Source organism: Typopeltis vanoorti, chromosome 1, assembly GCF_054136105.1.
Source record: "Typopeltis vanoorti isolate ZY-2024b chromosome 1, IOZ_Tvanoo_1.0, whole genome shotgun sequence".
NCBI lineage: Eukaryota > Metazoa > Arthropoda > Arachnida > Uropygi > Thelyphonidae > Typopeltis > Typopeltis vanoorti.
This window is the reverse complement of record NC_143549.1, coordinates 143,938,893-143,951,258: the sequence shown is the minus strand read 5'-3', so window position 1 is coordinate 143,951,258 and position 12,366 is coordinate 143,938,893. Positions and strand designations below refer to the sequence as shown.

Here is a 12,366-nt window from a genome sequence, read left to right as displayed (position 1 = left end):
CAGGGCTGTCACACTGGTGGCATGTCCATACATGCCATTGCCGCTCAACTGAAGCATCCAAAATCAATGGTTGGTGATGTGATCAACAAATGGAGACATTCTGGCAGCACTAATGCCAAAAAAACACCCAGCACAAACACCAAAAATGACTGACAGGGACAGGAGTATGTTAAAACAGGTGATATGAAAAATCCGACTACAATAGGCACAGACCATTCGTGATGAGTCCCAGAGTGTGAGTAACTCCATGGTGAGCACTAATACTGTATGAAAAGAACTCCATTTACTGAGTTTCCATGGAAGAGCAGTGGACAAGGCAGCTTGTCTCTCCTATTGCAAAGAGCATGTGAATTGGACAGTTGACTAGTGGAAAACAATACTTTGGAACGATGAATCAAGGTTCACCTGTTTCCGGTCTGATGCAGCACACTCTTTAAAGTGTATGCTGCACCCATGGTAAAGTTTGGTGGTGGAGGAGTAATGGTGTGGGATGCATTCAGCTGGTTTGGAGTGGGACCACTGGTGGTTGTCCGTTGTTCCATGAAGGCAGCTAAATACCTTGATATTCTGGATAATCAGGTGCTGCCTACACTGTTGGGTTTTTATGGAACAGACCTGTATTATTACCCTATACCATAAAGCTGCAGCTGTTATGGAATGGTATGAAGAGATGGGTGTTAAACAACTGCCCTGGTCTGTGCAGAGTCCTGACCTCAACTCCATGTGGGATGAATTGAAGCAGTGATTGAGGGCCAGAGCAGCATGTCCTCTATCTGTCGCTGAACTCAGTGCTGCTTTGAAGGAGGAATGGAGACCAATTCCACCTGATGCCTGGGCACATTGGTGGAAAGTCTCCTTCAAAGGGTGCAGGAGGTGATCAAAGCCAAAGGTGGACATAGCCGATATTAGGGTTCTCCTGCTGGTATCACAACTGTAAATTGCAAAGTGTCCAGAAAATTATTGGTAGATAGTGTATGTCCACTTAGAAAATCAAAAATATAAATGCACAATCAGACAGTCTGTTTAAATCTCAGGCAATACTTACTGTTCATATTTTATTGTAAATTCTGTACGTGTTCTGCTTCTGGCTTAAATGCCATAAATTTACAATACACAACAATTTGTACAATACATTGAAATCAACATTTACTTAAACAGCATTTAAAAAGTTTGTAGACTATGAAGAACTATTAACTTTAAAGAGTTCAATTTTTATCAACATTATATGCCTATGACACAAAAATACACTTAAAAATAATTACATACTTCCAGGAAGTGGATAACATGAAGATTTATTTTCTTTTCGGTATAGTGAAAATAATAAAACTATGCAGAAACTTTTCAATGAGGAAAAAAAAAAAATCAATGATAGTAAATAAAGTCATGATGTTCTGTTAATGAAATTATCCCAGAAAACAGTTTTCTCTTATCTTTACACATAGAAATTTATTTATCACATTTCAAGGACTTCTATTCAGTTTATTAAAATACAAGATAATTAAATTTCTTAAAATGCGATTTTTTTCTTTTTTTAAATGCATCTTACAATCCACTTTACAAATGTCAAAATATGTGTTTATGCTTATCAAAAGGATGAAATAGCACTGACATTTTCAAGAGTGTGCACGTATTCCGATTTCAATGGTTAAAATACATTTAGCTTGGTGGTGGTGGTGGTGGAGCAGTTAATAAATTAGGAAGAGGAAGAACTGACAAATCTGCACCTTGTGTAGCAGCTGTAGTTGTGTTGACTGTCTGAACTGTACCTCCTGTAGGGGGAGGTGGTGGTGGAGGTGGAGGTGCTGCTGCTAGACTTGGAGGCAAAGGTGGTTGAGAAGGCGGTGGTGGTGGACAACCCATAAAAGCGGTCCATGGAAACATGGGAGCCAAAGAAGGAGGGGGAGGGAGAGCAGCAACTGGAGGTGGTGGAACAGGAAGTGGCACTGAACCTGCTGGTTGCTGCTGATACTGTATAGGTTGTTGCCATGGGACTGGTGGAACTGCAGCACCCACAGTTGCAGCTAAGGAGGAGAGAAAGAATTACAGAAATTACTACACAATGATGACTGAATAACCTGAACACATTTTACAGTAAACTTGTTTTGCAAAGTGCAGATTCAAATTAGTAGCAATGATATACCTAATTGGTAAACAATAGAATTAATAAATTAACCATCTTAAAGCAACTAAACATATAAAACATATACAAAGAGATTTACTCACTTTATATGTGTACGTGTTTCTTTAAAACAAAAAATGAAATGGTGATTCTATTTGACAATGTTAATTTCAACTCTTTGGCTATGAGTATGTGAATAACGCAATTAATACTTAAAAATACAAAGACCTATCAAAACATTTGCAAACTATTCTCCATATTAGCAATGCAAATTAGTCCTTGCCCAAAGTGACAGTTGATAGTCACATTCAGAATTTTTTATTTCAGCATTTTTGCAATACAAAGTGAAAATAATCTTGAAACAATTTTGGATGCCAGATTAGATGACATCCATCTTTGATATTAGAATACTGTTTGAGAAGTAGAAATTGCAAAGACAAAAAGTGGTCTAAAAAGTGTAACATCATATCTGTGTGTCAGTCAATGAGAACCAAAGCAGCTGCCTAATATCTGCAGTACTGGTCTTTCTCTTCCAATCAGATAGTTTCATAATATGCCATGCTTTTATACCATTCCACTAAATAGAGAGGTCTCCCCCACCCCCCCTTTCTCCCCCAATGTTTTGACGTGGATGAGTATAATAATATCTTGCAAGTATTCTGCTTTGCTATTTTTTTGAGTTTAACAAAAGAATGTTACATCTGTATGAAATTCTGATGTGACAAAGCTATAAGATACTGCATATTAGGGCCTAAAAACAGAAAGGGAACTGAAGATATTCTGACATTTTTTTTGAAAGAACCAATGAAGATTGCATGACTGCAATGTTCAATATGCTGAACTTTGATGAAGCCTGGTCAGTATACAGAAATCCAAGTTCTTTGTCTACACCATGTTGGTTGGCCTGTTAGTATCCTTGCCAACAAGCATTAAATCATTCAACTGGGGGAAATATCTAGGAGTGGACTATTAGGAACGGTCAAGTCTCGTCACCTGGTGTAATATCACCACATATCTTGCTAAAAGCTTGAAGTAGCCAAAAAACCATTTGGACTTCAGAATAAAGACTAAGTTTCCTTTTACTCCATTTTTTCCAGCATGCAAATAAGAGTGATGTGTTCATAGTTATATTAGACATCATGAAGATAAAACCACCATTTCTTTTTTTCCCAGGTACAGCTGATAAAAAAATATATTCACTAATGCCTTTTATTTCCAAAAGGGAGAAAGTAAGGCCTTTGTGGGCAAGTCATTGTCCTGATGAAAGATGATTTTTTCTTCTCCAAACCGGGTCTTTTCTCACAAATTTTTTTTGTCTAGTCTGGTTAAAAGATAAGAATAATATTCCCAGGTTATTTGTTTTACCATTTTTGAAATCATTAATAAACAAAATGCCTTTAGCATCCCAAAACACCGATGCCACGACCTTTCAATGCTGATGCAACCGACTTTGTCTTCTTTGGTAGTGAACAACTGGCTTCTGTCCACTGTTTTGACTGCTGTTTGGATCCTGGTATGTAATGGTGAATCCAAGTCTCATCCATAGTAATAAACCAATGCACAAAATCAGTTTTATTCTTGTTAAAATGCTCCAAGCACTGTTCAGAGATTTTCATGTGAGTGTGTTTTTTACCATATCATGCACTTGATCAATGATTTCTGGTGTTGTTACACTTTTTGGATGTCCTTCACGTGGATCATCTTCAAGGCCACGTTTAAACTCGGCACCCATTTCTTAATTGTCAGAAATGAAGAAGAGTGTCCATAAACTTTTATGGGCATCGAATGAATTTCTTTTGTCGTTAAACCTTCTTTTGCAAAGAATATTATAACCACACGATACTCAATTTTATCCTCAAGGGATACAGACAACACTTTTGCTTCAGACAGCTGTATAAAACAAACTACTTGAAAGAATTATTTATTGGGTTTTGTCCTTTATCCAAAGTGTTAGTAAACAAAGTTTGCGTCTCAAGTACTTTCAGGATTGGGACAACTAGTGGTAAAAGTGGTATAAGTTCTCATCACTTGCCTTAGTATCTCCCATAATGCAAAGTACATCGCCTTGCAGACATGCATAATGCTATGCATTACGGGAAGGGCCACTACCCAGACCGCTTACGAACTTTATTGAGGTCTCATCAGTGGGAGCAATGGAAAAGTCATATTTACCTATATGAGTTGCCAAAGGGTGTCAACACCCTATTATTAAAATTCTCTGGATTAGAGATAAGTTTATGGAAGTCTTTTCACTTAGCTATGCTACTAATTATGTATTGGGTTTTATCCTTTATCCAAGTGTTAGCAAACAAAGTTTGTGCCTGAAGTACTTTCAGGACTGGGGCAACTCGTGGTAAAGGTGGTGGTGCAAGTTCTCATCACTTGCTTTAGTATCCCACATAACGCAAAGCACATCTCCTTGCGGACATGTATAAATGCTTTTGCATATAGGGAAGGGCCACTACTCGCCGTTTTTGACCTTTATTGAGGTCTCATCAGTGAGAGCCAGACCCAGAGGTGGTGATACTAAGGTGGAAGTAATGGAAAAGTCACATTTACCTATACAAGTTAGCTTTACATTGAATATGAGACCGATTATACTCGACTCTAACCAAGGTGTTCCGTTAAAATTTCAGGATTTGTGAAGTGTTCCAACATAAAAGTTTGAGAAACCTTGGTCTAGATGACGACCCTTCCATGATGCAGAGCAATATACATGTTCATAAGGATACATGCTTTGCATTATGGGATACTAAGACAAGAGATGTGAAGCCTTTATATACGTTGCCCAGTCCTGATGATACTTCAGGTTCAAACTGTTTGCTTACACTTGGAAAAAGGATTAAATCAAGAATATAATTTCTTGGTATCTTTAATTTATAATGTTTAAAATGGCAAAAGGAAAATCAAGGAGAAAGTTTCTTCTTCTCTAATTGTAAACTACAAATTATTAAAAAAAAAAAAAAAAGTCAGAAAGTCAATTCCCTGCCAACTGAAAAAAAAAGATTCAGTTGGCAGGGAATTGAGATCTGCTTCTATTAAAGTGTCTAAGCAAAAAATCTCTTCTTCAAGCTTTCCTTGTAATCTGTACGAGATGCAGACCAATCCCCAGTCATTGCTGTTACCCCTATAATACACTCCCTATTTCCCCCCCCCAAATGACAAGAACCCTTTGAAACTAGGTGCATTTTGTATGTCAACAGCAGTGACCTTGCAGCTCTGATTTTCAGGAAAATTTTGTACACATGATCATTACACTTCTACAAGAAATAACTATATACGAGTAAAACCTCGATATAAAGGACAAATTCGGGCGATGGGGTGTCCGTTAAATCTGAAAGTCCATTATATAACAGATTTTCTGAAACACATCAGCAAACTCGCGTTAAAACTGCTGCAGAAAGCCACACAACGTGACAAAAGAACCAATTACAGCTCGATTGGTGTGATCACATGCTAATCATTAGCCTAACATGTTTTATGAGCAGTGATTCATTGATGTCGGCTAAATTACTAGTATTTTTCCAACATATGATGGCTTATTCGCTAAAATTTGTTAAAAATAACAGGAAATTAATAACAAAAAAATAACCTGTTAATTTAATTATAAGCAAATCTTGGTTAAAAGCATTTTAAAATTAACAGGGAGTTAATTTTCAAGTGTGACATATGGAAGAAATTTCGTCCGTTAAGTCTCTATTAAATTGAGGGTTTACTGTATTATCAATTTCAAATTCCTGATATGTACCTCAATTTTCCTCCAAATCTATCTATTACCTGTCAAGACTCCAACATTATCAGACCTTATATTTCAGTCTTCTAAGACACTTTTCACTGCATCAATCCAGCTATATCTTGGTCTTCCTCTGGATCATTTTCCATCCAACTGAGCACAGAACACTTGTTTTGCTAATCTTTCCTCTTGCATTCTATTTAAGTGACCATACCACCTGAGATTAGCTCTGCTAATGCATTTCTGGATATTGACAATGTCAAGTTCTTTCTTAATATCCTTGTTTTTAATATGATATTGCCATTGATGCCATCTGTTCATGCCCCTAATCTTTCTCAGGACTCTCATATCTGCAGTTTCTAGTCCTTGGTCAAGTGTTTTACTTCTGATCGAGCTCTTAGATCCATAAGTTAAAATTGGCTTGAATACTGTCTTTATACAGCTAATTTAGTGTTTTGACTAATTTCTCTCTTATTCCATATAAATTTATTCAGTTGAGTTCTTACCATACCAGCTTTGTTGATTCTGTTGTCTATTTCCATAGTTAATTTACCATCTTCACTAAAAATCATGCCTAAGTAGCTGAAATGTTTTACTTGTTCTATAGGCTCACCATTCACAATGCAGTTGATATTTTCAATGTTTCTGCCTATTTTCATTGTCTTTGTCTTGTTATTGCTGATCCTCATACCATATCTATTACAACAGTTATTCACTTTAGTCAGGGATTCTTGCAGACTTGTAGTAGATTTATTTAGAAGTATAACATCATCCACATAAAGCAAAGAGTTGAGATTAAAATCTCCGATTTTGATATCAGGTTTAATAATGTGATCCATATAGATAATGAATAATAGAGGGGATAATGTACATCCTTGTCTGACACCAGATTTAACATTAAACCATCTTCTTGTACTTCCTTCAATTCTAACTGTGGCTTACAACTCAAATAAAGACTAAATATTGCTTGATATAATGCCCCATTGTAGCATTACAATGGGGCATTATATACTACAATGTACTGTAGCGTATTGAATAGCTTCTCTCTTGGCACCTTGTTATATGCCTTTTCCAAATCGACAAAACTTAAATACAGATCTCCGTTATATTCCCATGCTTTCTCGACTATTTGTCGTGAAGTGAAGATCTGATCCTGACAGCCTCTATTTGGCCTGAATCCAGCTTGTTCTTCACCAAGCTTTTCTTCCACAATTCTTCTCAACCGTTTTTCAAGTATACTTGCATATACATTACCAGGAATACTTAGTAAGGAAATACCTCTAATTCTCACATTCAGTTTTTATTTCCATTTTTATATATGGGTAATATGAGAACTCTACTCCAATCATCAGGAATTCATCTCTCTGTCCAGGCCTTCTATGCAGTGCATCCACTATAAGACTTCTATACCTTCATATTTGAGCTGTCTGGTCGAATATCATCTACTTCTGCTGCCTTTCCACATTTTAGGCTTTTGATTGCTTTTTCTACTTCAAGTCTGGATATGTATTGCTGACTGCATGTCTGTTGAGTTTATTTTACCACTGTGCTGTCATCACTGCTTGTTTCATTCAGCAATTTTTCGAAGTAATTACTCCATACTTCAAGCATATCTATTTCTCCTGTTTTCAAGTCACCTTTTTCATCTCTAATTCCTTTTACAGCACTCTTTCCTCCATTTCTGAGCTTCTTCAACCATCTTCAGAATATCTTGCTACCTTCTTGATATTTATTTTCTATGTTCTTACCAAAGTCTTCCCACAACTTTTGTTCAGCTAGTTTTACACAGTGCTTACTTTAAATTATACATATTTGGTCATAAAATACTTAAAAAAAACGACTTTTTGTGGTTATGTGACCATAGGTTCTTTACTTAATACATATATTAGTAAAATCCTGCCTACTAGCTTCACCTAACAGTTAGCAACGTTTCTGTATTCACTCATATTTTCTTGAGTGTACCATTTGAGTCTTGACAAAGCTAGACAGTCGCTAGCGAAACTAGTAGGCGGGATTATACTAATATATGTATTAAGTAAAGAACTAATGGTCTCATAACCAGAAAAAAATCTCATTTTTTTAAGTATTTTATGACCAAATATGTATAATTTAAATAGACAGATGAAACATAGTACGGTGCCTCGAAAAAGAGAAATGTAGGAAGGCTAAGTTATTGAACCACTTTACATTTCTTAAGAGATGCAGAGATTTTTCAATCATCCCGAAGTTCTTAATAATTAAAGGATATATTCAATCTAAACGAGCCAAAAGTATCTACAACAAAGCTTCTTTGGTGCTAATTCGGGAAAGGATACAACACATCAGGTATGAACTGAATATTATTGACTTTAATTGCCGGAATCATTTTGACGATATTTCAAACAGTTTAGACTTGTAGTCTGGAACACTATAGACCACATGTTACAATTTAGCTATGAGAAAACTTTCCAGTTAAGCAAGGTGAACCAAATTAAAAAATTTGAAGAACTGTATAAGAAAAAATACCATTCTTATAACAACCTCCCAGATGACAAAGTGATTTTCAACATGTCAGATCACGGCCTTACCAAACAGGAATCCGACATCCTAAAGAAAGGTTTCAACTTCTCCATCACCCCTAATTTCATTCCAAAAATGGACTTCATTTGTAAAATTGAAAAAGGTCTCCGTCCTTTCCCAGAAACTACAGCTAACGATATTAGATTCCAGACCACGATTATCCTTGCAACAGCACAACAATCCAAACAGAACACCACTCGTAACTTACGAAACAAAAAAGAGATAATCATTACTAAGGCTGACAAGGGGAACTCCACAGTCATTCTTAACCTCAAAAGACTAGTTCACTAAGATAAACAATCTCCTGTCAGACAGTTCCACGTATAAAATACTAAAGAAAAATCCAATCATGACAAATCACCACGAAACAAACCTGCTGATCAGAAATGTAACCGGTTGGCCTGAGGAATTAAAAAGAAAACTCAAATCTGCACTCCCATAACTCCTCGCCTTTATGGTACACCCAAAGTGCATAAGGAGGGTGTTTCACTGTGTCCAAATGTGGATGGCAGATCCTCCCCCTACTGGCTAAACACCTGGCCAACTTACTAAAAGGAAAAATTAGACAAACAGAGTCCTATATTAAGAATTCTCAACAATTTGTAGAGAAACTGAAGTACGTTAAGACATCACAAATGGACATAATGGCCAGCCTGGATGTAGTTTCCTTATTTACAAATGTTCCAGTGGAGGAGGTCATTAACTTTAAAGATCTCTTCCCTACAGACATTACACAGTTGTTCAATCACTGCCTGAAATCAGATTTCTTCAAAATAAACAACACAGTTTACCAACAACTGGAAGGCCTAGCAATGGGTAGTCCACTGTCAACACCTTGTGCAGACCTATTAATGGAAAAGTTGGAAAATTAAATTTTTTACCAAAATTACACCTAAACCATCGATATGGTGGAGATACGTTGATGATATTTTCATCATTTGGAATGAAAACATGGAAAACCTACAGGTGTTTTTAGAGAGAATAAACTCACTTCACAACAAAATTAAATTTACTCTAGAAGTTGAAAAAAAAAACAGACAACACTCCTTCCTAGACATACTGGTGAAAAGGCAGGAGAATAATTTTAAACTTTCCATATACAGAAAACCTACAGATACTGGACGTTATTTACATTATTCTTCCAACCATCATAGATCACAAAAACATAGCATCATTCACATGTTACGGAACAGAGCCAAAAAAGTTTATTTCAGACAAAGAAGAGGTACAGACAGAACTTTCTCAAATTGCTATAACACTATCGCAGAATGGTTTTCCTACAAACATCATCAACAAATTCCTTTATAAAGACAACTTCCAACAACAAGAAACAGTTGCCCAGTACGCTTCAACAGTAGTCATCCCTTACGTTGATTCAGTCTCGTCAAGATTAGCGAGAATGTTAAAATCTCACAACATCAGAGTGGTATTTAAGCCAACTACTACCATCAGAGAAGTATTAAGATCTCCTAAAGACAGCGTACCATTTTTCAAATATCCAGGTGTTTATAGAATTCCATGTACGTGCGATCTTTCATATATTGGGCAAACTTCAAGAAGCCTGGAAATCAGACAGAAGGAGCATGTTGGGGATGTCAATCACAACAGGACAGTCTCCTCAGGCTTAGCACATCACTTTTCTACTTCCAACCATGCAATTGACTGGGAAAATAGCTCTATGCCATACTTAGATGATGATTATGGTTACAGAATTTTCAAGGAAGCAGCAGTGGTATTAAGAACAGGTAACAACCTCAACAGAAATCAGGGTGCCATACTGAAAGATATATGGAAAAACTTAATCAACTCACTCAGTTTAACGGAACTACAATATGCAAAAAATCATGTAACGTGTGTAACACAACACGTATCCACGATACTGCCTGAAGCTTCTCAACACATGCACGCATTGTCACACATATGTTCAAACTTAACTGCATAACAGTTAGCAACGTTTCTGTATTCTCTCATATTTTCTTGTGTGTGCCGTTCGAGCCTTGACAAAGCTAGACAGCTGCTAGCAAAACTAGTAGGCGGGATTATACTAATATATGTATTAAGTAAAGAACCTATGGTCTCATAACCACAAAAAGTCTAAATTTTTAAGTGCTCAGCTTTCTTATATTTGTCTCTATATTCTCTAAGAGCACAAGCTGACTTATTTGGCAGGAACTTTTGATATGCTTTCTTTTTTTTCTTTCAGTGCCTCTTTAACTTCCTGTGTCCACCACGGAGTACTGATTTTTCTATCCTTACAGACAACCTCACCATATGCCTCTCTCTGGCTGAATCAATCAATGTTTTCTTCAGGGCTTGCCACTGAATCTCCAAAGTTTGGTTCCTGTTCTCAAACTCTTTCATATTTTTCTTGAATGATGTTTGTGTATTTTGGTCAACAGTTCACATCTGAGAGCTGCTCAACTTTTATTCACTTTAAAACTTTCTTACATGTTCTTCTTTTCAATATGAAATTCAATTTTATCCTGCTCAAAACTAAATGGTGATCCCTTCCAATTTCAAATCCTCTGTACACTCGCATGTCCTGCACAAGGTTGAAAACATCACTATCAACAATAACATAGTCAATGAGACTTTTCTTATTCCTTGCCTCTTCTCTCCATGTGAATTGGTGCACATTTTTATGTTGGAATGTGGTGTTAGTAATAACCAGTCCATGTCCTGAACAGAAATCCAACAGATATTTGCCATTATTATTAGCTTTGCTCTTTTCTCCAAATTTTTCCAATATATATGTCTGACAATCATTTTCTACTCTGCTATTTAGATCCCCAACAAGGACCTACTTTTCCTTTTTCATTGTGTCAGTTGCTTTATCTAAAGTCTCAAAAAATTCCTCCACTTCTACTCTAGAACTTTCTGTGGGACCATAGGTACAAATAAGTCTCATTATCCAGTTCACCATTCTGATATTTGCCCACATCACTACTTAAAATTGCATGCCATTCAAGAAGATTAGCCTCGCATTTAGTGTTGAATACTATGGCTACTCCTTTTACTGCTAGTATTGTCCATGCGAGACCATCACCACTTTGCTTACGGAAGCCTAAATCCATTCCAAGGTTTGTTGAGAAGGATTCCTATATCTAACTTTTAACCTGACCATTGTATTGTAATAATGTACTAAGTTAAAAATCACTTGGGTGGAATTTACAAAAAAAATTTTTTTTGCAATCCATGAAAACAAAAAATCATGAATGACAAGCAGAGAAAGCATATTCCATAACCAAGAGGCTGTGGATTAGAATTTTACAATAGTTATTTGTGAATGTTAGGTGGTAGATGAAATTTCAGAAAAAATGCTGTATACATATAAAACTATTTCTTTTTTTAAAACCAAGTCTTGGAAAATAAATCTGTGCAATGAAACCAAAGTTATAGATTAAGGTTTGGACCACTTCTGCCATGAGTCAGGGCAGTGGTTTCCAGCTGGGGATGGAGCATTTCCAAAATATGCAGATCTACATAAAAAATAAAACAAATAATAAATAAAAAGGAAATGAAGAGTAATGCCCAAATAACTTCATTTACATGACTAGCAGCAGAGCCATAGTCAAGTACATACAATATCTCTGATATTTAAGTTAAAATTTCAAATGTACTTCGTTTAAAATATAAGCAGGAATCTAAAACTTTAATTCCAAAGATAAGTGAATGCCACAAATTGCAAGTGTCAACATGCTACTTTAGACAGTTTCATAGAACAAAATTAGTGCAAATCACCATTTATAAATTTTAAATGCTATTATCGAGAAGAGGGGTAATAATTACAGTTTCAGTCATCAAAAAATAAAATTTATGTATTTATAATGAAGAACCAAAGGCTTCAATTCGGCGACATGAACATATTTAAGTTAAGGGATATTATCCCATATTGTTTCTTAGCCGAATAAGAAACTCAAAAAGTTTCATGCCGAATATAGAAACTATATAACGT

At 36.0% G+C, this 12,366-nt stretch overlaps 1 protein-coding gene across 2 annotated transcripts in view; it reads right to left on the bottom strand.

Moving 5' to 3' along the window:
* Positions 1–1,030: 1,030 nt before the first annotated feature.
* LOC150110502 (splicing factor 1-like) overlaps positions 1,031–12,366 on the bottom strand; it is a 125,010-nt gene continuing 113,674 nt past the window's right edge. For both annotated transcript variants that reach the window (XM_090399538.1, XM_090399545.1), the window contains one exon: positions 1,031–2,021. In XM_090399538.1, coding sequence (XP_090255664.1) covers positions 1,657–2,021 — 365 coding nt within the window. In that variant the 3' untranslated portion in view covers positions 1,031–1,656. The remainder of the gene's footprint in view (positions 2,022–12,366) is intronic.